Source organism: Parasteatoda tepidariorum, chromosome 2 (genome assembly GCF_982258835.1).
Source record: "Parasteatoda tepidariorum strain Cologne lab strain chromosome 2, Ptep-v5.0, whole genome shotgun sequence".
NCBI classification, from domain to species: domain Eukaryota; kingdom Metazoa; phylum Arthropoda; class Arachnida; order Araneae; family Theridiidae; genus Parasteatoda; species Parasteatoda tepidariorum.
This window is the reverse complement of record NC_141756.1, coordinates 7,997,316-8,022,722: the sequence shown is the minus strand read 5'-3', so window position 1 is coordinate 8,022,722 and position 25,407 is coordinate 7,997,316. Positions and strand designations below refer to the sequence as shown.

General features: G+C 37.2%; 2 protein-coding genes across 2 annotated transcripts; one reads left to right on the top strand and one right to left on the bottom strand.

Moving 5' to 3' along the window:
- The first annotated feature begins 3,533 nt into the window (after nt 1-3,533).
- Nucleotides 3,534-5,241, top strand: LOC147814413 (ribonucleoside-diphosphate reductase subunit M2 B-like). The gene has a single exon (XM_087155593.1). It carries the CDS (start codon nt 3,566-3,568, stop codon nt 5,228-5,230), a length of 1,665 nt encoding a protein of 554 aa, XP_087011719.1. The 5' UTR covers nt 3,534-3,565; the 3' UTR covers nt 5,231-5,241.
- A 147-nt stretch (nt 5,242-5,388) lies between these two features.
- Nucleotides 5,389-6,336, bottom strand: LOC147814412 (uncharacterized). The gene has a single exon (XM_087155499.1). The coding sequence runs from the start codon at nt 6,334-6,336 to the stop codon at nt 5,389-5,391; it is 948 nt and encodes a 315-aa protein (XP_087011625.1).
- Between the last annotated feature and the right edge of the window lie 19,071 nt (nt 6,337-25,407).

Genomic DNA, 25,407 nt, shown 5'->3' with positions numbered 1-25,407 from the left:
CCCTTGGTCTCGGCCTCTGACTATCGATCCCGAGAGAAGCGAATCTCCACCTCTCCACCTCGCCTCTCCAATCCACCCAAAAGATTGAAATCACCCATCTCCAGGTCCAGGCTTCCCACCTGTCTCATCTCTGTTCCACCCGTAGACTCTAACACCTCGAGCCAGACACCCGTGGACTCTAAAGCCTCGAGGACTGTCAAAACGTCTGCCCCACCTGCCAAGTCCAGCACTTTGAGCCAGACACCCGTGGACCCGAGGACTGTCAAAACGTCTGCCCCACCTGCCAAGTCCAGCACCTCGAGCCAGACACCAGTGGACTCTAAGGCCTCGAAGACTGTCAAAACGTCTGCCCCACCTGCCAAGCCCAGCACCATCAACGACGTGCGTTCTCACTCTCCCCCGCCAGCCTTCGAGGAGACGAGTCATAACTATCGTCGAGACGGCTACGAACGCAGGCGAAAGACTCATTATACAGGGCGGCATTCACAGACCTTTGCCGTGCTGTGCATTCGAAAAGACGGACACACCCTGACCAACGGTTACGTATATGACGTCATGGATGGACCCATGCACCCTCAGCATCTGTTGGAGAAACTCTACGACATGCGGGTCCGTTTTTTGATCCACACGGACGCCATCACCAAATCAAAATGGGGTGAAGTATTGGCGAGGCTACCCCCCTATCATCCAGCCAGGGAACTAAAAGCGGTGGTATTGAAACCAGATGCCACCATAGACTCGAGCAGGTGTGTATATTGCTCGAGGGCAGAATGTCACAGGTGGATTGCCGTGACGAAAGGCATTTCAAAATTTTTGCATTTGGGAATGGAACCGATCCCACATCGAATGTGAGTGTTTATTTTTGTAGTATGCTCGCATTTAATATATATTATTATTATTATTATTATGAAAATAATTTTGTATTACGCTTGTGAAAAAAATAAAAAAATGTTTATAAATCCATGTTGTCATCTTTTCACACAAATTTAGAATTTGCAACTTTAGCTTAAACGTCAATAACCTTGTAAAAAAAAAAAAAAAAAAAAAAAAAAAAAAAAAAAAAAAAAAAAAAAAAAAAAAAAAAAAAAAATTTTTTTTTTTTTTTTTTTTTTTTTTTTTTTTTTTTTTTTTTTTTTTTTTTTTTTTTTTTTTTCTAAGTTGTCTGTTAAAGGCAGGCGGTGAGTCTTGATACTTTAAACGCATGAAAATTTTCTAAAGCTCTGACAACTCATCAGCTTGCAGTATAGAACGATATTGAACGTTTCAACATTTCAAACGTTGCCCTTTGAACACCGTACCACTCGAGACATTTTCTACTCCATTGCTTCAAGTACCCTTGGTGTGTTTTAGGAAAGAGTCTGGGTGCACGAGCATAGTCGGCCATACACTCTGGATGCATTTTCAAAAATTCCATACGTTTAGTTTTATCCGTGTTGAACCACGTCAGCAAATCGTTCATTTTTAGTTTAGTTTCGAGCAATAAATACACCAATAGAGCCATTTCATCAACGTGTCTCAAGATTTTTACTCTTTTTCGAATGTCATTGATTTGATCTACAGTAAATCTTCTACCACTACGCTGCATCATTGTCTTTTTTCATGGAAACATCATTTGATCAATGGCATAATGCAAAACTAGTAAATACAAGAGCTGACGTGTCTCCCGATGCTTGCAAATACGTCATTTTGATGAAGACAACCAAAAACTTTAACGTTGAACAAGACTTGCAACGCCATTTGTCTTTACGAAACAAACCATTGGTGTGGTTTATTAAACAATTTACCAGACTTTGTGTTCGAGTGGAATACGCAGATATTTTTGTTCAAAGAGAATTGAATCATTTCGGACGCATTGCCCAAGATGTCTCATCCAGAATCGTTCAAAAGCTCTTTCAAAAAACCTATGACACACAAACGGTTGTTGCGCCAACCTGGATTATCAACAAAATTTGGCCAGAGCACAAACCATTTAAAACAGTTTCACCAGAAACTTTTCGAGACTGGCTCCTCTCATAACGTTTTGAAGAGGTTGTTGCACCAAGAAGTGGCGCGTCACTGTTTCCTGGGACGGCAAACGATTCGAAAACATCGATGGGATGTGTTGAAGCAAGTCGCTAAATGGTTACATCTTGACAATGATTTGGAAGATTTTCACGATGGACTGGTTCGCGAAGAATTGGTGTCGATACTCTCAAAAGGCGTAAAGAGAAAAAATTTAAAGCTCTTGCCCTCTGATGAAGCGGATTGGTGCGTATTGTTCAAACAGTGGTTAAGTCAAAATACAACAAGTCATGACGTGGGCAACCGTGACATGTATCGTTTATTGGCAGTAGACGGGTTTGACGGACTTGAATCAAAAGATTTGAAAACTTACTTGTTGGCAATGATACATCCAAATAGCATGCGTCGCGACTATCGCTCACACGCTCGATCTGTACGCGAAATGTATAAATGGTTGGATAACAAACCCGAACTAAGTAGTTTGGGTGGAACGGATTCAGGCTGCGTCGTTTTTTTGGCATTGTTGCAACTGTACACTCGGGAATTGCAGAGCCTCATGCTCAACGATGAAATTGCGATGCAAACACATCGAGTCAAAGTGTGGGCCGAAACATTTTTACATAGAAATGCGGAATATTTTACCGACGTTAGAAAAGTAACGACAGAAATTTTAAATGACTTGGGTCAAGTCTATGCGTCTTGTGAGGAAAATTGGCAACAAGTTGGACGAGAGCAATTGATGAAATTATTGAGTAGTAACAATGTATGAAAAAAAAAAAAAAAAAAAAAAAAAAAAAAAAAAAAAAAAAAAAAAAATTTTTTTTTTTTTTTTTTTTTTTTTTTTTTTTTTTTTTTTTTTTTTTTTTTTTTTTTTTGTGACTACTTAAGTTGCTGCGAGTTGCTTGAAGCTTCACACTTTCAAATATCATCAAGAATCATAGCTCAAATATCATGATGAATCTAGTAACAGAATCACTTGTTGCAATCGAACACAAGCTGTTTTGCTCAGAGGATATAGTACTTGAACCTTTACAATCAAAATACGTAATCATAAAAGAAAACGTGGAATTCTTACCAAGATTTAGTTTTGTGATACCTCGTCCAAGTCCAGAACTATGGTTGGATCAAACAGTACGTGTGTTAGCTGACATTTTTAATGAATCAAGCAAGTATGTTCGGCCTTTAGACAGTCATAGTCGGCTTTTAGTGGTTTTAGTTAATTATTCAGATAAGGAGAAGGTAGAAATATCCAAAGGTGACTTATTAGCTGAACTGGAGTTTATACAGATGAGTGGAGATCGCAATAACGATAGCTGTTATTTTGAAATTCCATCCGAACACGCAATAAGCCTTAGATATGGTAATAATGGAAAACAAGAATAATCAACGAAACAAATGCTCCAAGAAGACAAGAAAAATTTTAATACAGTTATTTCTTCAATTGAAAAAAAAAAAAAAAAAAAAAAAAAAAAAAAAAAAATTTTTTTTTTTTTTTTTTTTTTTTTTTTTTGGATTATTTAAAATGTGGCTTCTTGCTTGAATCAAATTATTACTGCTGACGGACATGGTCAAAATACTTGTAGAGATTCAAGCCTCCTTTGTAGGTATCGGCAAAACTACCGTTATGAAAAATTTTTCTTATCCAACGGTTGATGGTTACATAGATGATTGTGTCGACATGATAGAGACTGACCCAGATTTCTTTCACGACTCACACAATGACACGTTACGCAATTACTTGGTCTTGGAAAATTTTGCTGCTCGACTGCAAGCAAAGGTATCCACCCTGCAAAAAACCTGCGCATCCAACTGGACCATCATCACTTCCAGGTGTCCCTTGCTATCTTGTATTCAATTTTCAGACGGTCTATTGGATTGGAGACCTTTGGAAAGATATTACAGGAAGCGTTTGAAGCATTTGGGTGTAGATCACGTACTCATTTTGGATTATGGTTCATCCATTGCTGGATCACCGAAAGCTGTTGAAGCGGGATACAAAAGAATGAGAAAAAGAGGGCGCAAGTTTGAATTGGAGCGATATGATACACTCGAAACCTACAACAATTTTTTTCAAGAGGCTGAGCGCAAAAAGTTGGATGTGCTGAAGGATTTGGATCCAAATTTCTATCAATATCGAGACGTGGATTTTTGGGATACTGAAAATTTTAACGAATTCAACATTTCAGTGGCAACGGAAGTCATTAGAAAACACAAAGATTTTGTTTCTAATCTTTTAAAACTAGTCCCAAAGTCACGCAAACCTTTCTTGTATGTAGAACCGCTACTGGAACCCAATCCGGATCGCTTCGTGACATTCCCGATAGAATACCCAGACATTTGGGACATGTACAAAAAAGCTCAAGCCTCTTTTTGGACAGTAGGAGAGGTGGATTTATCCAAAGATTTAACAGATTGGGATAATTTAAAACCTGATGAGCGTCATTTCCTCTCACATGTGTTGGCCTTTTTTGCGGCAAGCGATGGTATCGTCGTGGAAAATTTGGTGGAGCGCTTTGCGACAGAAGTACAAATCACGGAAGCCAGATGTTTTTACGGATTTCAAATTGCCATGGAAAATATTCATTCAGAAATGTACAGCGAATTGATTGAGACACTCGTTCGGGATCCCAAAGAAAAAAATACATTATTTCACGCCATTGAAAAAATGCCCTGCGTGAAAGCAAAAGCCGATTGGGCATTAAACTGGATACAGCATCCCTCCTTTGCCCATCGTCTGGTAGCATTTGCGGCCGTGGAGGGAATTTTTTTCTCCGGGTCCTTTGCAGCCATCTTTTGGATAAAAAAGCGTGGTCTTTTACCTGGTTTATCCTTTAGCAACGAGCTCATCAGTCGAGACGAGGGATTGCACTGTGATTTTGCGTGCCTCTTGTTCAACAAGTATTTGCAAGAGAAACCCACACAAGAAGAAATTTTGCAAATCATAACAGATGCAGTGTCCATCGAGCAAAAATTTTTAACAGAAGCTCTACCAGTCAGCCTCATTGGGATGAATTGCATATTGATGAATCAATACATTGAGTTTGTAGCAGATCGTTTGATGGTGGACTTGGGATGTGACAAGTTTTACAAAAAGGAAAATCCATTTGATTTTATGGAAAATATCAGTTTGGAGGGAAAGACCAATTTTTTTGAAAAGCGGGTGGGAGAGTATCAAAAGTGTGGAGTGCTCTCAAAGAGTCACGAGTTTTCTTTGGAAGAGGATTTTTAAGAGCAACACGTTATCCAAATTTTTTTTAGATTTTTAAAAAAAAAAAAAAAAAAAAAAAAAAAAAAAAAAAAAAAAAAAAAAAAAAAATTTTTTTTTTTTTTTTTTTTTTTTTTTTTTTTTTTTTTTTTTTTTTTTTTTTTTTTTTTTTTTTTATACTCTTAAACATAACCAACAAGCTGTTTCATTAAATTTGTAATTTCCAAGTCGTCATCATTTTCAACTTTTGGAAGGGGATTACCATACGTTCTAGGATGCTTGCTAAAAACCTTCGTTTTGTGAGGCCAATGATTACAGGTTCGTCGTTCTTCGAAATATTTGATCCTTTTCTGAATTTGAGTTTGACTTGCCAGTCTTGCAGGTGTCATACAAATGTACAGAGCGCATCTGATGTTTGGTAGTTTACGATTACGTTGTGGTTCCATACCTTGGTGAATGGTTCGACTATCCCACAACACGAGGGAGCCAGCGGGAGCCTTTACGCAGATATCCGATGGACTGTCTAGACGATCCAAGTAAAATTGTTTTTCATCTTGTGTCAACCGACAAAAATCTGATGAATGTGTAATTTTAAACGTTTTTTGAAATTCCTTGTGCAATAAATGACTTTTTCTGAGAATTCTCAAGGTGGCGTCACCTTCGTAAACTGGAAAAAGATTCACGAGTCCTTGAACACATTCAAAATTATTTCGTTGAAAGTTTTGATCAGTGTGAAACCATTCCTTGTATTGCGTCCAACCACGCATCGTATATTCACAAGGTAAGGAAATACTGATTCCATCAAAGCTTGTGAGCAATTGGTTTGTACACCAAATACGACTAAATTGATTAAAGACATTTTGGTTTTGACGAACGTACCAGGATAACGGATTGTGTCCAAAGTCCCAGTGCTGAAACAACATACCGTGTTTTGGATAGAGATCAAATAGAGATTTGTAAGTCGATATATCGTTTTTGACAATGGGTTTATCCAAGTATTTTGTTTTATTTTGTAACCAAATCCACATTTTCTCTTGGAGTTGCGTTACCTCTTGAACCGTTAATACATTTTCAACAACCTCCACCCCGTCTGTTTCAAGCGTAAAATGTTTACAATCGTTATAATACATTTAGAACAATTTGTAAGCTTTGATACTTGCTTGTATTAAAAAAAAAAAAAAAAAAAAAAAAAAAAAAAAAAAAAAAAAAAAAAAAAAAAATTTTTTTTTTTTTTTTTTTTTTTTTTTTTTTTTTTTTTTTTTTTTTTTTTTTTTTTTTTTAACGTTGTAGGTTAAAACCGAGTGCCAGGTCTTGTGCAACTCAGCTCATCAGAATTTTTTGGAGCTCCCACGACTTGGAAAATATAACCTTGCTGCATACAACGGTATTGGACGTTTCAACATTTCCACCTAATCTTATTATGATGGAAAAAGATCGACGCATAATACTATACAAAGTGAAAGAACCATTCTTTGGGACGGAGCCAAAAGTTTTTGAAAATGTCGTACAGATTTTTCCTAATGGTAATTACACCCTTGGGGAAAAGAGCAAGGAAATAGTGTCTACTGATATCGAGATCAAAATACCACGAGATGCCAGAGGTTGGTTATATTCATTAATTCCGGGGGTGAAAGTATATCAAATAATTCCTTCTGGTTCATATTGTAACCTTACTTTTCGTTTATTAAATAAAGAACGCGAACAAATTCATATTGATGAAAAAGAACCAGTGGTCAAATTGGTTTTAAAACGGGCCAATATTACTTTAAACCCATTTGGTAAGATATTGCTGCGAAGAATTGACAATTTCATACGGACTAGATCCTTTTCACGCTCTGAGATTGTGTGGGATTGTGCCGGAGAAAATTATGAAAAGATTGAAGAGTGGACATCACTGTTTTATGACCCATACAACAGTAATTGAAAAAAAAAAAAAAAAAAAAAAAAAAAAAAAAAAAAAAAAAAAAAAAAAAATTTTTTTTTTTTTTTTTTTTTTTTTTTTTTTTTTTTTTTTTTTTTTTTTTTTTTTTTTTTTTTTTTTTTTTTTTGAAAAAAATGTAATTGATTGGTAATTGAAAAAACTTATGCTATAATTAAAACTTTAGCATTATTTAATACTGTGGAATATTAACCCTATTATTCAAAAGACTGAATTATTTATTTTTTTAAGAATTCTTTTTTTAATATTTGACAATTTTTTTGAACTCTTTTTTAATGTTTTACAATTTTATTTTCTTGAAAATTGTTGTTTTAAGTATGTATTATTGAAAAATGGTAGAAAAATTATGTAATTGAGACTGTAAAAACATGCCGATTTCGAATTTTGAGTTTAAAAGTACCTCCCTTCTAGCTGCGACTTTTAAACGATTCAAGGTACCAATCCTTTTGGTACCATGAATCGTTTAAAAGTTAAAATTTATAATCAAACTTTTAAACTTAAAATCCTATTTTAATAGCTCTTAAATGTGATTTTTACATTAATTTTGAATAAGTTGTATAGTTTTTTTAATCAGTTTTTTCATCTTTCAATAGCAAAACATAACATTTACAGACTCGAAAATGGAAATGTTTTGCGTTTTCCCCATTTTCCAAATTTCCAAATTTTCCTATGATAAATCAAACATTTGCCCGCTCAAGTACTTTTTCGTTCTGAGAAGTGCTTATATATTTTTGCAGTTTTCTGCTATACCCAGTTTCAAGCTGACGGTCTTCGAATATGGAATTACCATATGGACGAGAGTCTAAAAAATACTTGAGCAGAAAAAAATATATAAGCGCCGTCAATTTAAACCGTTTGTCCAAACATCGCCATTTGGCTTGTCCCATGAAAAAACGTTACATAATAAAGGCGCTTTTTTAAAACATGAAAATTACATTGCTAGGTGCATATTGGGGGCTACCCTACTTGAATTACAACGTCAAGATCGGGACGTATGGAAACGTATATTGTAACACAGAATATGGAAGATTTCACATGGTTTGCGACAATCTTCCTCTCCATGAAGCATTTGAAAGCTTCCTGTTGAAGCATGGTGAAAAAAAGGAACATGAATGGATTATAGACCTGGCCGAAGCCGATTTAGCTGAAATTGTGGGTAGTTTTGCAACGTTGGTTGTTAAAATTGCTATGAGTGAAGTTTTGGATAATGTTTTCAAAACGATCTTTGTCGGCAATGGACAATGTGAAAAATGTAATGCCATTGGTCCTTTAATCAGTTTCAAGGAAATGAATGAAAAGAGCGTGATTTTAAATTGCAAGACGACCGGTATTCTCAAAGTGAATCTGAAGCAATGTGTGGGTAGTGATGGATTTTTGAGCGTGGAGACTAACGATGATGATTACATGAGCGTTATCTTTGTGAACCCACCCGATGATTTTAAAAATTTGTTGTATGATTGTAAGCGAGATCATTTCATTGTGTGTGAATGCTTTTCGAAGGATTTTGTCACGAAGCTTTTAAATTGGATTTGCAACGAAAATTTAAAATGACTCACATTGTAAAAAAAAAAAAAAAAAAAAAAAAAAAAAAAAAAAAAAAAAAAAAAAATTTTTTTTTTTTTTTTTTTTTTTTTTTTTTTTTTTTTTTTTTTTTTTTTTTTTTTTTTTTTTTTTACGATGCTGCTAATGTTTGAACTTGAGCTAATATTGTCAAAGGTTGAGAGCCTCAAGAAATTCTAAAGTTGCGAGTTGAGTCCAAGTACCCACGCTAGAGTGTACCTAAAGATCCACGACGATGCATTTCAAACTATACCATGTGAGGTCCCATCTCTGTTACTTCTGGCTCTGTAAAGAAATTACTCATAAACTTTTCTAAACAATGTGGTTTTCCGTTGACGGTGAACCTTTTGTATGGATTGGGGCAGAGACACAAAAAACTCTCTCGTCCATTGTATAAAAATGCTCCTTGTTCGCACACATCGGGATTGAGTGTATCACATGCAGGTCCCGACCAAAAAGTTTCATCGGTACAGAGGCAAATCCATCGCGCCACGTCGTCATTTGTCAACATCAATCGACCGCCTTTTTCTTCATTGCATTCAATGGGTGTTCGACCATCTGTTACACACACGCCCCCCACGCATCGGGTAGATTTTTCCACGCACAGGAAACTACAATCGTCTACGCAAAACATGCGTTTGTCTGTACAATTTTGCTGGAAAATGGGTTCACGTACTTGAATTTTTGATTTTGTTTTAAAATCCTCTGGTATCCACCAGAAACACATCCAGATGATTAAAAAAAGGAGCCAGGCGGCCCACATAGTTGTCTTTTTTTTAAAAAAATCAAGATGCAACGATCGATTGATCACCACGATTCCCAAAGTTGTCGTCGCACCTCATCGAATCACGTCGGCACGTGGCAAGATGCTTGGACCATATGTCGGGACATTGCGGATAAGTACTCTGCTACAGAATTTCATCAAATTCATATGGTGTTGGCCGAGTGGATTCCCATGCTCAATGTCATATTTGGGCGTCCCATCAAGGACTTGGAAAATTATAATTTGACATTTTATTATCTTTTCGAACCCAATGGCCCAAAGGAAATTTTCACGTCGTACGCCGAAACTAATAAACGTAAAACGCCTGATGAGAGAAAAGGTTTTCATGTGGTTTTCAATCTTTATGAATTTAATGCGACGCTAAACAGTTATTGTGATAATGTGTGTCGAAACAATAACATGGTCGACGAGGCACGAGGCACCATAAACTTTACTTTGTTGGATGAGACTTGCCATAATCCAGCAGAATACTTTAGACACAACACCACGTGGCAAATGCTGTTTATCTACACGTGTCACTTTTTAGCGCACTGGGAAACTTTTCAAAATTATCATCACGCGCATTACGATAATCACGACAAAATGCAAAAGTCTCCCTTTTTTAACCTCTTTCACTACGGGGAGATTGTTTACAAATAAAGGATGCCACGTGCAAAAGGAAACAAGATTACCAAGAAAGCAAAGCCTCGTAAATATGTAAAACCTCCCCCCTTTCCTCCTCGCAAAATTCCAGCGTTCTACGCGTACGAGTCAATGCTCGACTATTTTGCAGATTACAAGGACGATATGAAAAAAGTTTTTTCATTGTCACACATTGAACATCTGGGGAAAAATGGCTTGGTACCCCTTTCAAAATTGAAACCCTTCTTTAGAAGTTTTTCGGCCTACAAAAACTATGTGGACCAAAAAGCGACGGTGGTTCCAGAGGAGGCGTGGGAAAAGGCGTATCCGGATGCCACAAGCTATGTTCGCAAGTATTACAGACCCCAACCGGGTAATCGAAAACATTTGAAAATGAAAGCTTTTGTTGGATCTCCAGTCATGTCCGAGGTGTCTGATGACGAGTCTGTCTTTTCCATCGATGCATCCAACGACGAGAGTGACAACTCCAATGTCAATCTGCCGAAAGAAAGTGTTTGCGCGGGCGTTTACAAGGTGTGTCGTCATTACGATGCAAAACGAAGATACAAAAAATTCCCTCCGGATGGTAGCGAGAGAGATCGTTACATGTTTAGTTTAAAATACCAATAATGGGTTTTCGAGCGGATTGTAAACCAACGGAAAGAGTGTCTTGTGCAGAGGGCTGTAATGCATTAAATACGGATGTTTGAGCTTTGTTGGAAAATCATTATTTAACGATAAAATTTTTGCGTGGGAGGTGCAGGGGGACAATTTACCCCTCAGCACACGAACGGGAATCACACCTGTAGTTTCGGGAGGACCAAAACAAGTTTCGAGTCCTTTGGAAACTGGACATTTTTGAAAATTTTGCGCATCGTATTTGAAAACCCAAAGCTTGATAAATTTAGGTAACATCCGAGTGCAAGTGATAGTGTCCAAACCCAACAAAGGAGAGAGGGTTGGAATGTCAAAATTTAAAAGTGTTATAAAATGGTATAGCTCTTCTTCAAAGGTTTCACTCGTTTGATTTTGGATCACGTCCACATAATAGCGATTCAATTTGACTCGTTGACAGTGTAGCGGTAAGGACGTGGTGTCGAAATGATCCGTCTCATGCACATAAAACATGTTTTCGTTACCGACGAGATAGGAAAAGCGAAATGGATCCGCATGTTGTGACAACGTGTACATGGCGTCATGCGATCGTTTATCATATGCATGTACTACGTCAAAATCTGCATTTTCTGGCAGCAATTTGTAATGGATATCCATGACAACGATATCCTTCAGTATGGGATATTGCCTTTTGGAGAGTAAATGCAGTACAAGCGTCTTGTAATCTTCTGCCATGGTTGGCTTTATTAACTGTGCAAACACATTGCTCCGGAAAAGTTTTGAGCTGGACGAGCAAAGATTAAAACCTGACTTTAAACTACAATGTAAAAAAAAAAAAAAAAAAAAAAAAAAAAAAAAAAAAAAAAAAAAAAAAAAAATTTTTTTTTTTTTTTTTTTTTTTTTTTTTTTTTTTTTTTTTTTTTTTTTTTTTTTTTTTTTTTTTTTTTGTAACGATGCTACTAACGTTTGAACTTGAGCCAGTATTATCTAAAGTCGCGAGCTCCAAGAAATTCTTCTAGAGTTGCGAGCTCCGAGAAATTCTAGAGTTGCGAGCTCCGAGAAATTCTAAAGTTGTGAGCTCCGAGAAATTCTAAAGTTGCGAGGCCCCAGAAATTCTAAAGTTGCAAGTTGGAGGGCTTCAAGAAATTCTGACGAGTCTGAGATCATAAGACTAAACGTCTGGCTTTAAACTACAACGTCAAAAAAAAAAAAAAAAAAAAAAAAAAAAAAAAAAAAAAAAAAAAAATTTTTTTTTTTTTTTTTTTTTTTTTTTTTTTTTTTTTTTTTTTTTTTTTTTTTTTAACGATGCTACTAACGTTTGAACTTGAGCCAGTATTATCTAAAGTCGCGAGCTCCAAGAAATTCTTCTAGAGTTGCGAGCTTCGAGAAATTCTAGAGTTGCGAGCTCCGAGAAATTCTAGAGTTGCGAGCTCCGAGAAATTCTAAAGTTGTGAGCTCCGAGAAATTCTAAAGTTGCGAGGCCCCAGAAATTCTAAAGTTGCAAGTTGGAGGGCTTCAAGAAATTCTGACGAGTCTGAGATCATAAGACTAAACGTCTGGCTTTAAACTACAACGTCAAAAAAAAAAAAAAAAAAAAAAAAAAAAAAAAAAAAAAAAAAAAAAAAAAAAAAAAAAATTTTTTTTTTTTTTTTTTTTTTTTTTTTTTTTTTTTTTTTTTTTTAACGATGCTACTAACGTTTGAACTTGAGCCAGTATTATCTAAAGTCGCGAGCTCCAAGAAATTCTTCTAGAGTTGCGAGCACCGAGAAATTCTAGAGTTGCGAGCTCCGAGAAATTCTAGAGTTGCGAGCTCCGAGAAATTCTAAAGTTGTGAGCTCCGAGAAATTCTAAAGTTGCGAGGCCCCAGAAATTCTAAAGTTGCAAGTTGGAGGGCTTCAAGAAATTCTGACGAGTCTGAGATCATAAGACTAAACGTCTGGCTTTAAACTACAACGTCAAAAAAAAAAAAAAAAAAAAAAAAAAAAAAAAAAAAAAAAAATTTTTTTTTTTTTTTTTTTTTTTTTTTTTTTTTTTTTTTTTTTTTTTTTTTTTTTTTTTTAACGAAGCTATTGACGATTGAACTTGAGTAAGTATTATCTAACGTTGTGAGTTCCAAGAAATTCTAAAGTTGTGAGTTCCGAGAAATTCTAAAGTTGCGAGCTCCGAGAAATTCTAAAGTTGCGAGTTGGTGGGCTTCAAGAAATTCTGACGAGTCTGAGATCATAAGCCTAAACGTCTAGCTTTAAACTACAATGTCAAAAAAAAAAAAAAAAAAAAAAAAAAAAAAAAAAAAAAAAAAAAAAAAAAAAAAAAAAAAAAAAAAAAAAATTTTTTTTTTTTTTTTTTTTTTTTTTTTTTTTTTTTTTTTTTTTTTTTTTTTTTTTATAACGATGCTACTAACGTTTGAACTTGAGCCAGTATTATCTAAAGTCGCGAGCTCCAAGAAATTCTAGAGTTGCGAGCTCCGAGAAATTCTAGAGTTGCGAGCTCCGAGAAATTCTAGAGTTGCGAGCTCCGAGAAATTCTAGAGTTGCGAGCTCCGAAAAATTCTAAAGTTGTGAGCTCCGAAAAATTCTAAAGTTGTGAGCTCCGAAAAATTCTAAAGTTGCGAGGCCCCAGAAATTCTAAAGTTGCAAGTTGGAGGGCTTCAAGAAATTCTGACGAGTCTGAGATCATAAGACTAAACGTCTGGCTTTAAACTACAACGTCAAAAAAAAAAAAAAAAAAAAAAAAAAAAAAAAAAAAAAAAAAAATTTTTTTTTTTTTTTTTTTTTTTTTTTTTTTTTTTTTTTTTTTTTTTTTTTTTTTTTTTTTTTAACGGTGCTTCTGACGTTTGAACTTGAGCCAAGAAATTCCAAAGTTGCGAGTTGAGGACTTTTTTTTACGTTGTGTTGTAGCCAAGTTTTTTGACCCATTCCAAAATGATATTTTCTCTCAAGTAAACGTCTGGCATCAAATGTGCAAAGTCTCGCAATACTTGAATTAGGCTCTTTTGATTACTTTGACACAAGAGCATATGCGTTTCCGTGTCAAATACCTCTTCAGTCTCGTTCAAAATGCATCGTTGACCCTTCTTTTTCTTTTGATTAAACATGGTCATAAATTCCAGTTTGAGATATCGAATGACATCTCGTATGGTTTTCTTTTCCATAAATCGTCTCCATTTTTTTTCATTAAAGTGAGGTGCGTTTCCTTTTAACCGAATACGATTCTCCACGTTATAACTTCCCATATCACACAAAACAGGATGCTTTTCCGTGTATAAAAACAAAAAATGTTTTAAATCTGGTACCGCGCCCCCCAATTGATGGCAGGCGGCACAAAACAATACAATGGTTGCGTAGGCACACTCTTTGAACGAAACACGCTGCAATTTACTGGGTGGATACAAATCAATAGCTTGTCGAAACATGCCGATCGTGTAACCGGATGATTCTCGAAGATGACCTGAAAACGGCAACACGTATTGACTCCCCAACCATTCTTTCATTTTCATCATTTCGTCAAAGTGTTCGGGTATATCGCAAGATTGATCTATCGTGTACGATTTCCAAACGGTGGATCGATTCGCGTACAGGCAGTGAAATCGCTCCGCGTTGAAATTATTCAACAGCAACATGCAAGGTTTTCTAGGATGAATGGGGCAATCTGCCGCCGTGAAATTTGAATTTGTGAGGTGCCGAATTATACTTTGAATACGATCTTCTGCTCGGATCGTGCATTTTGAGCTCATGTTCTTTGTTTACAGAGAAAAAAGCGACATGAGTCCAAAGTACGTTTGCGTACTGGATATGGATTTGACCCTGGGGTTTCACAGTGCCCGAAAATTCCACCCTCGCCCCAAATTGAAAACGTTATTGCAGTTTTTAAAATTGATCCAAGCAGACATTATCTTGTGGAGTCATGGCAAAGACGCCTACGTGAAAGACATGGTGAATGCGTATTTGCCGGACGTGGCCGAATGCGCCCACACACTCTTTGGACGAACAGAGTGCGAATATTCTAAAAAATTTTACAATTATCTCAAGGCATCGGAGCACGTGCGCGACATGTATCGAAAAAGGTACAGTCAAAACATACTCTTGATGGGGGTGGACGATAATGTCACCATCAACATGGACGACGGTTATGATTTGCGTATTTACGTCAAACCCTACGAGACTGTCAATTCTTGCGATAAAGAACTGATGGTGGTGGTGGAGAAGATGATTCAAGGTATTGTGGAGAGAACCCAATGAAACAAAAATGTATAGTGTGGATCAGTATTTAAAGTCTGTGCGAAATTTACAAACCAAATGTAAACTCTTGACTTGGTTGCGCCTACAGGATGCCGCCCATTCAAACATTGGGTTGTTTTACAGCGATAAAGCGTATCAAAAGGTTTACATTTATTAACAAAGCAATGCGTTTTTGGATTCTAATATTTTTGTATGCTGTAATCGTCATTTATTACGCCTCGCAAACGCCTCGTACTCCCTTTTCAAAGTGGCCTCTCCTCCCAAAACACGCCGAAACCTCTTCCCCCGACACATGCACACACACATCAGACTGTAAAAAACACGACATTTGCGTGAATAACTTATGCGTTCCTCAACTGTTGAGAGGCGAAGACTGTTATCCCGAAACTGGCACGTGGACGCTCGTTTCGCATCGTGGCAAGTCGTTTGCGGCCTGCATATGTTTAAATCCAAATCTCGTCACCCAAACCCATTTCGGAGGCAACTGCACCGTCGATGTGGCGTGTCGGCCCAACGGATATTTCAGTATACAATTGCAAAAATGCATTTGTGCAGAGGGTTTTGTACCCACGAAGAATTTCGAATGCCAAAAAATGTCAGTCGTGGATCGCATGAAATATTATCCGTGTGAACCCGACGAGCTGAACGGGCACCAGTTGAACGAGTCGGATGGGCTCGACAAAAATTACATACGTCGGCACTATGAGAAAAAATGCTTCAAGAGACCTTGCACGTTTGACGCCATTACAGGAAAACCGTTGAAAAAAGCTCGCTACAAATCTGGTTTTGGGTGTGTGTGTGATCCCACACTCGGTCAATTTGGAGTCAGGATAGAGGAATTGGACGACTACACCTATGGCAAGGGTTACAATGCGTGCGTCAGTGCGTTTAAAAACCCCCCGGAGGAACCTATGGACGTGCAACTCTATGCCTATTTTTACTTGTTGGATCATAATCCCGTAACGTTTTTACACTACAGTAACGTGGATCCCAAAAAGGTGATTGCTCCCCTCCGAGACCAGGTGCGCGATGGATCCTTGCAAATTGGACAAGAATTTCCTTTCGATTACATGCAAGTGTTTTTTTTGGAAAAGGAATCGTTTAAAGCGAAAATTTACAATTATCGCGTGTCATCCTCTTGGTTTGGAAAATTAAAAATGGAATCGTCCCTTCAACCTAATCGTATGGAGTGGTGTCGGTGGATCACGCGTCACTGGCAACCCGGGTCGACGCCCCTCGTATGGAAAAATCAATTGATGTACGCATTTCCTGCCTGTTATATCGGCAAAAACGATCTCGGAGTACCTGAAAAATACCGAGGAACCATCGTTTCCAATCCCCATCATGTAACCCTTCCCGGATGGCCCGAATCGCCTCGTTCCAATGGATTGCTTTTGAAGCACGAGGGGGGTGATTGGACACTGGAACTGGCTCCAGATTACAAATTGGAAACATACTCGCAAGTCACCGACAATGTGCCGAAATGGGACGATCCTTTGGTGGAGGCGTTGAAAAATCGCAAAGTAACCCGACGAGCCGTAACAGCGGGTCACGAGGCGTATGAAAAGACAAAGTCTGATCGAGAAAACGAGCCATTCTTTTAAACAAAGATGAAGCGTGCGCACGAAGAGGATGCGTCATCAGAAGACGAAGAACCCCCCACCAAACAGATTAAACCCTCGGACGTATTGCTTGATCTTGAAGCAGGTTTGACGGAAAGAGACGATATTAGTCAACAACTGATGAATGCCCAAAAGCAATATTTCACAACGTATATGGAAAAATTGATGAATCAACTCCCGATGGGAAAATCCGTCATTGAAGCGGTTCGCAAAACTGGTTCAGAAAACGATTTCATGTACATGTATACGGCAGCAAATACAATCATCCAATCCCTTTTAAGCGTGAAGCAGGTTAAAGCTACAAACTCAATGGTGGATATGATTGCGGGGGTCATGTGTCGTTACATTCACGAAAAAGTGCTCACGCCCATGTTACAGCCTGTGGTTCACGATGAACATTTGAAGAGAGCATTTCAAGCCTATCAAGCCAGTGTGAAACAGGATGAAGATGCAATTGAATTGGAATTGCGGTGTGTAGTGCATACAATTAAACAAATGTTGGAAAAGGAAAAGGATACCTTGAAAATAAATCATCCCATCCGGGCTCAGGTGACTCAGCAGATGAAAGCCATAAGTGATTACGTCGTAACATTATTACTTTCCATCTCAACAAAGCCATCAGAAAGCAAAACGGAAGTTGCCGAGACTGAACTCGAAAGAGAAGAGGCGAATTTTGAAGTAGATATTTTAAAATAAAACATTTGCGAGTTGGCTGGATCAGTGGATGATTTTTACAATTTAAAACTGAAACAACGTTGAAAAGTTTTAGATGGGTATGTAGCGGCGTCAAGTTTAAATTGGCATGGTCACTGGAGAGAATTTAAAATTTTACAAGCTGTGAGAGCTTTGGAAAATTTTGATGAGCTGAGAGTATCGACCCGATGCAACAACATCTAAAGTTGCGAGCTCCAAGAAATTCCAAAGTTACGAGCTCAACGTCTGACTTTAACATACAACGTAAAAAAAAAAAAAAAAAAAAAAAAAAAAAAAAAAAAAAAAAAAAAAAAAAAAAAAAAAAAAAAATTTTTTTTTTTTTTTTTTTTTTTTTTTTTTTTTTTTTTTTTTTTTTTTTTTTTTTACAATGTTCTATTGACGTTTGAACTTGAGCCAGTATTGTATAAGGTTGAAAGCTTCAATAAATTTTAAAGTTGCAAGTTGGAGGGCTTCGAGAAATTCCACAGTTGCAAGTTGGAGGGCTCCAAGAAATTCTAAAGTTGCGAGCTCCAGGAAATTCTAAAAGCTGGAGGGCCTTGCGAGCTGGAGGGCTTCAAGAAATTCTGACGAGTATGAGATCAACAATGCTTGACGTTTGACTTTCACATACAACGTTAAAAAAAAAAAAAAAAAAAAAAAAAAAAAAAAAAATTTTTTTTTTTTTTTTTTTTTTTTTTTTTTTTTTTTTTTTTTTTTTTTTTTTTTTTTTTTTTTTTTGACGAGGTTGTAGACGTTTGAGCTTGAGTCAATATTGTATAAGGTTGAGAGCTTCAATAAATTTTAAAGTTGGGACCTTCAACAAATTCTAAAGTTAAGAATTGGAGGGCTTCAAGAAATTCTAAAGTTAAGAGTTGGAGGGCTTCGAGAAATTCCACAGTTGCAAGTTGGAGGGCTCCAAGAAATTCTAAAGTTGCGAGCTCCAGGAAATTCTAAAAGCTGGAGGGCCTTGCGAGCTGGAGGGCTTCAAGAAATTCTGACGAGTATGAGATCAACAATGCTTGACGTTTGACTTTCACATACAACGTTAAAAAAAAAAAAAAAAAAAAAAAAAAAAAAAAAAAAAAAAAAAAAAAAAAATTTTTTTTTTTTTTTTTTTTTTTTTTTTTTTTTTTTTTTTTTTTTTTTTTTTTTTTTTTACGAGGTTGTAGACGTTTGAGCTTGAGTAAATATTGTATAAGGTTGAGAGGTTCAATAAATTTTAAAGTTGGGACCTTCAACAAATTCTACAGTTGCAAGTTGGAGGGCTTCGAGAAATTCCACAGTTGCAAGTTGGAGGGCTCCAAGAAATTCTAAAGTTGCGAGCTCCAGGAAATTCTAAAAGCTGGAGGGCCTTGCGAGCTGGAGGGCCTCAAGAAATTCTGACGAGTTTGAGATCAACAATGCTTGACGTTTGACTTTCACAAACAACGTTAAAAAAAAAAAAAAAAAAAAAAAAAAAAAAAAAAAAAAAAAAAAAAAAAAAAAAAAAAAAAAAAAATTTTTTTTTTTTTTTTTTTTTTTTTTTTTTTTTTTTTTTTTTTTTTTTTTTTTTTACAATGTTCTATTGACGTTTGAACTTGAGCCAGTATTATCTAAAGTTGCGAGTTCCAAGAAATTCTAAAGTTGCGAGTTGGAGGGCTTCAAGAAATTCTGACGAGTCTGAGATACGTTCTTGATAGACTGTGTCTCAACACTTTTTAAATTTCTACTGCGACAATTTGATTCATGCTCCTGACTCTGCTCAATGCCGTATATACCAAATTCAAATCACGACTTCCGTTAAAGTTGATGGCTATTGCGGCATCGTCCATTGTATCCCCTTGAAACTTGTGTATAGTACCCGCATACCCAACCATAATTGGAAAATCTCCTTTGGAGTTTCTTTGAATTATTACTGTGCTGTTGTCTGCGACATTTTTACATTCGATGCAATCCTTTTCTTCATTGAAGCGCTCAAATATCAGAGACGTACCATTTGAAACTGTGGAAACTCCATTTTGGAGAAGGAAAACATGACATCCTGACTTTACGTCCACATATGCGTTACCCGAATGGGTTTTAGATTTTCGCCACAAGCGCAGTCGTGGACCTTTTACCAACTGCGTCAAATAAAAATTGTTGTACGTTTCTACGGAGGATTTCAAGTAGGCCAGAGCTCGTGTGCATTTCGCCAATAGTGTCGTGTCGATATTTTCCACCACTGGATAATGAGTCACTAGAAATGTAAAGAGTCCAGTCTCATCCTCTTTGTCTACAAATGACCTCAAATTTTCAATAATTTCCTCATACTCTTTTTCAAAACGCTTGCTTTGCATTAAATCGATGCGTTTGGTTTCAGATTTGACACCCGCCGTAAACATGTTGTGTATAGACCTTACGGGTCGCAGTTGATTGGGGTCACCCATCATGATGCACAACACGGGATCCGGGCGCTTAAAAAAGTACTCAAATATCCATTCCACCAACCAAAATGCAACCATACCCACTTCATCAATCACCACAATTTTCGGCTCGAATGGACAGTTGAATTCCTCGAGGAGGCAAGCGCTTTTCTTTAAACACTCTTCTGTATCAGCTTCCTCAACCAATTCCTTCTCCAAGTTGTTCAAGACGGATCCTTTGCCCCAATTTAATCTCATGGCGGAATGAATCGTGCTTCCATTCATTCGACTCGCCACTCTTGCCGTAGGAGCCATGCGTAATTGAGGAATTTTGATAAAATCCAAACAAGTCATGACGGTATAGGATTTCCCAGTGCCCGGTCCACCCGCCACAATGACTTTCAAATTTTTAGGTTTTTTAAGCCATTCATCCACCAACAAAGGAAACTCTTGTTGGCTTTCAGTGAGCGTTTCAACATGTTTGTGATACCCGACTCCATAAGCGGGGTGGTTCCATTGGTCAGTCATGGATGCCCCGATTGCAATTTGAAATGCGCGACACTCGTCTTGATGGATTCTGAAACACGAGAAGAATATTTAATGCTAGCTTGTGAAAGAGTTGCAGTTTCGTACTTGATGGACTTGTATGCTTTGTACGTGGCCAAAGATGCTGTACGCGTTCCGTCGGTTCCAATCAAATCAGTGGTGACACTCGGTGTGGAAAAGGTGATCCCTCCAGACAAATGGTTAAAATGTATTTTGTGGTCGCGCTACCAACGACAAGGTCCGCAGGCAAGTTTGGAATGGTGCGTTTCTAGACCAGGCACGGCTGCGTTTTACTACTCGGTGGGAGAAGAAGGATCGTTGCTGATGCCTCGTAACGGTGATTTAAATACGATACAAATTCACCCAGACACTGTCAAAACAGTATCGGGACAGTCTGACCGTTTTTGCAAAAATCCAGTGCTGTTACTGTTGAACAAGGAATCGCAAAGACATGAATGATTTGGCATGAACAAGATTTTTCTTTTAAAGGCATCAGCGTAAAAAAAAAAAAAAAAAAAAAAAAAAAAAAAAAAAAAAAAAATTTTTTTTTTTTTTTTTTTTTTTTTTTTTTTTTTTTTTTTTTTTTTTTTTTTTTTTTTTTTTTTTTTTTTTTTACAGAATGTTTTGTATTTCTTCTTCCATGTGTGCATCATCGGAAGGAAATTCAATAGCTGGTGTGATTGGATCCAAAAACACCATATTGGGGCATGGTTTTATTGCAGATTCTTGAAATACAATCATGTTTTGGATTGTCCCACCAATTTTGTATTTATCATCTCCAAAAGTTGTTCTGCTCCTAATAGTAATTTGACAAATGGCTAAAAAAGATCCCATCTTTGTTAAACTCGCTTCCAGAGGTTTTTTGAAGGCGTGTTTTAAATCTTTACCATTAAAAACTCTCAATTTAGTCACACACCAATTTCGTTCAAAGTCTAACGGTACGTTTCTCGACAAATGCGCTTCATAACACGTGTGACACAATGCTGGATCGCAGTATTCCATAAATAATCGAGCACCATCATGTAATTTTTGAGTTGGATTTTCTCTCATGGCATCTCCAATGACTTGTAATGGGTAACAGTCGCGAGCCACAAAAGACGTGTGTCCTTCCGATTCTTTTGTTTTATCATATGTAAAACATCCCACGAGAATAACCTTATGCATCATACATGGTTTGATAATGTTGCGAGTAAATGTCTTTTCATTACTGCTGGTATGACCCTTGGAAAATAAAACGCCGTTTTCTTTATGAAGTTTATACGCCTCATTTTCATTTAGCTTATTTTCCCAATCAGGTGTTATGAGGTTTAACGCTCCGCTGTCTGTTTCGAGATCCTGAATGGCTTTGGCGAGTGCAGGAACTGCGAGTGTATGTTTAACAATGTAAGAATATTCCATCTTGATTAAAGACGATTCAAAAGATCCATTTTGAAAACTCTCTGAAACTCTCTGATTGAAAAACTCTCTAAAACTCAACTACCAACGACAAGGTCCGCAGGCAAGTTTGGAATGGTGCGTTTCTAGACCAGGCACGGCTGCGTTTTACTACTCGGTGGGAGAAGAAGGATCGTTGCTGATGCCTCGTAACGGTGATTTAAATACGATACAAATTCACCCAGACACTGTCAAAACAGTATCGGGACAGTCTGACCGTTTTTGCAAAAATCCAGTGCTTTTACTGTTGAACAAGGAATCTCAATGACATGAATGATTTGGCATGAACAAGGTTTTTCTTTTAAAGGCATCAAAGTAAAAAAAAAAAAAAAAAAAAAAAAAAAAAAAAAAAAAAAAAAAAAAAAAATTTTTTTTTTTTTTTTTTTTTTTTTTTTTTTTTTTTTTTTTTTTTTTTTTTTTTTTTTTTTTACGTAACCATTTCTTCTTCGTTAGACTTATCGTTACTGGTAGAGGGTTTAGAGGTGCCAGGTCTAGTCGGCTCTGAGAAATAGCCAATTTCCCCCATGTCTGGATGTTCTTTTCCAGTCATTAGTTCAAACGTTAACGCAGACAACCGCCGTTTAGTCACATCATCATAAGGCAAACTTTCGATGAATTTGTTATTTTCCAAATCGCCCGTCGCTCTGTTTGCCAATAAAACCTTTTTACCATTAGCCAATTCTATATAATTTCCATAACGCCGTACCACAGACAACCAGTGTCGATAACGCAAATAAATTGCTGCTTTAGAGTCGGGAAATTGTACTTCTACTCCTTTCATCGTATCATTTTTAATAATTTGGATTCGTTTATTTGGAAGTTGATTATTTTCATTTTCAGTGCCTTCTAAGGTTCGTTTCTTGGCTAGACGAAAAGCTTCCCAAACTTCATTACTCGTATGCCAAAGGCTGTCCTGGCCAAATAGGAACATTTTTCCGTCAGTGTTGATTTTAACTTGACCATCTTGCGTTGTAATTTGTATACCCTCTGCTACATTCTTCACCTCACCTGTTATTTTCTCACCAATAGCCATGTAGGCTTGATCATCCATATCGTCTTTATTTGATTCAATTTCTTCAAATATCGGAGACAATACCTCCGATGAATATGGACTTGAAACAGGGGCATCCTGGGGACAAATTGGAACAATCAATTCAGTATCACTGTCCACATCCATTTGACGCAAACTGTTGACAAAAGGATCGGCCCAATCGTTTAGCAACTCTCCACTAGGGTTTGAATTTTTGTCCGAGTCTGAATAATCTTCCTCATTCATTTCTTGATTGTTTCATTTAAAAAAACAAAGAATATGTCGAGTCTAAACGCAATTTTACATCAAACACCTTGGATACCCTACAATGACACCTTTTATCACTCTCGAATGATTTTAACCTTTCCAAAAAATGTCATTTTCACAGCACAGTTGCTGTCCCACGTTCAATCCTTGCCCGTTTATAAACAGTATCCCCATGCCGAACGTTTCGAAGCGAAATGGTTGCAAAATGTGGATTGGAAGCAGAGCATGATTGTCTTTGATGACAATTCTCACGTAGTGATGGCTCCAGAGCCAGTGATGGATTTAATTCAATTGGATCGTCGTTTGCAATACAAGGAGGCTGCTGACGGTATATTTGGTTCTTTTCGACCCATGTTTCTTAAGAAGCAATGGCTTTGGATTCTCGGATTGGTATTGGGTTGGATTCTGGTCAATGTATTCTCGACTGTCGCGAAACGGACCCCTTATCGCTTGGTGCTGTCGAATCCACCTACACGTTCGTAGAGGACTTTTTCAACCGCAAGGAAATGCACGATCTGTGGTTGGGTTGGGTCCATAGACCTTGCAAGAAATCCACCTCGTTTGTAAATACGGCCCGCTCCGCTTCTTTGTAGCAGGCTGGAACTGTGACGGTGTTTTGGTAGAGTGTTTGCGCTCGCTCAAAAGACTCTAGAGAGTATCGGGGTGTCGATAGTGCCGTCAACAGACGATTGCGATCAAAATTGTCAAAAATTGTATTTTGAATGTACTTTTGAGGAAATGTGTGTTTTGTGTAATAATCCTTTAACCAGAAAAAGGTCACCCAAAACGAATCAATCAAATCTGAATCTCCGTGCGTCACCTCCTGATAACGTAAATATTTTTTCATTTTTATAATAAAACTAGCTATTGCAAAGGGTGGATCTTGATCCTCGTCGGAAATCAAAGCCTGCGTTATATAAGGTGCGTTGATGGGAGTAATGCCCACCAGAGCGGGGATAAAATCATTTCCAAACAAAAAAGAGCACGTTTCCAGCTGTTTTGGAGAGTAGGGTAACCATTCATGGACGAGTTGTGTGAAGGGGTAGTATTTACCATACCGATAAATTTGAATCGTTTCGTAGCGATTCAAACGCATTAAAGCAATGACAAATACATCTTGGTCTTCGCTCGCAACGATTGGATTTTTGCAGTGTAGCGCTTCGGCCATGTGAAACAATTTATGCTCTCCCTCGCCGGGAACGTTGCATCCACTGAGGACGACGTGAAGCTCACGCGCTTTGAAAAACTCAAAGTGTTTCAACCGCTCTTTGAAGTAATCCTGAATTTGTAGAGAGATTTTGTTGGTTCCAAACAAGGCGGCTCGGTATTTGGCTTTTCCGCTAGCGATTGAATGGTTATCCTTTCTGGTTCTCCGTGCACGTTGAGTGGGCCATTTCATGGGTACGCCATCTCCATCAAACGAAAGTATCAACGTAATTTTGTCAGTAGAGCCATAATACAGAAATTCATTTAAATGCGTGACCAATTTGTGCCACGCTAAACGACACATTTCTTTAAATAATTTCTCTTCATCAGTCTCCAAGGCCAACGAGATGGCCACATGTAATAGGGATTGCACATCATATAAAATGGAATCGAAATACTTTGGTTGAGTGGGTGGCTCTTGATCAGGTTCGTGCAGCTTGTTGATTAACGCACAAAAGTTGTTGATGCCCATCATACAAAAACATGTGTTGGCGAGAGGCTCGCTTTTAAAAGACAACCTCAAAAAAAAAAAAAAAAAAAAAAAAAAAAAAAAAAAAAAAAAAAAAAAAAAAAAAAAAAAAATTTTTTTTTTTTTTTTTTTTTTTTTTTTTTTTTTTTTTTTTTTTTTTTTTTTACGAGGTTACTGACGTTTGAGCTTGAGCCAACATTGTATAAGATTACGAGTTCCAAGAAATTCTAAAGTTGCGAGTCGGGCTTCAAGAAATTCTAAAGTTGGGACCTTCAAGAAAATGGGCCTTGAAGATATTCTAAAGTTGGGACCTTTAACAAATTCTAAAGTTGGGACCTTCAACAAATTCTAAAGTTGGGACCTTCAACAAATTCTATAGTTGCGACAGCTCCAAAAATTTCTGACGAGTCTGAGATGATCAAGACTCGACGTTTGACTTTAGCACAATTTTGCCTTTGCAAACTCTTCACAGCGTTTCTGCTGCAGCCGTTTACTCCTCCTTGGTAACACTTCCAAGTTTGACATGCAATTAAAAGATTTTGTTTTCGAGTCTATATTGCCATCTGAAGATTTTGTTTTCGAGTCTATATTGCCATCTGAAGATTTTGTTTTCGAGTCTATATTGCCATCTGAAGATTTTGTTTTCGAGTCTATATTGCCATCTGAAGATGTTTTCGAGTCTATACTGCCATCTGAAGATGTTTTCGAGTCTATACTGCCATCTGAAAAGCTTTCTCCATAGTCTGTTTCACCACCACAGCATCCACAGTCCTTCCCTCCACAGTCCGTACCGCAA

Excerpts from the sequence above, each read along its gene's own strand:
- LOC147814413 (XM_087155593.1), top strand. The coding sequence starts at position 3,566 with ATGGTCAAAATACTTGTAGAGATTCAAGCCTCCTTTGTAGGTATCGGC.
- LOC147814412 (XM_087155499.1), bottom strand. The coding sequence starts at position 6,336 with ATGTATTATAACGATTGTAAACATTTTACGCTTGAAACAGACGGGGTG.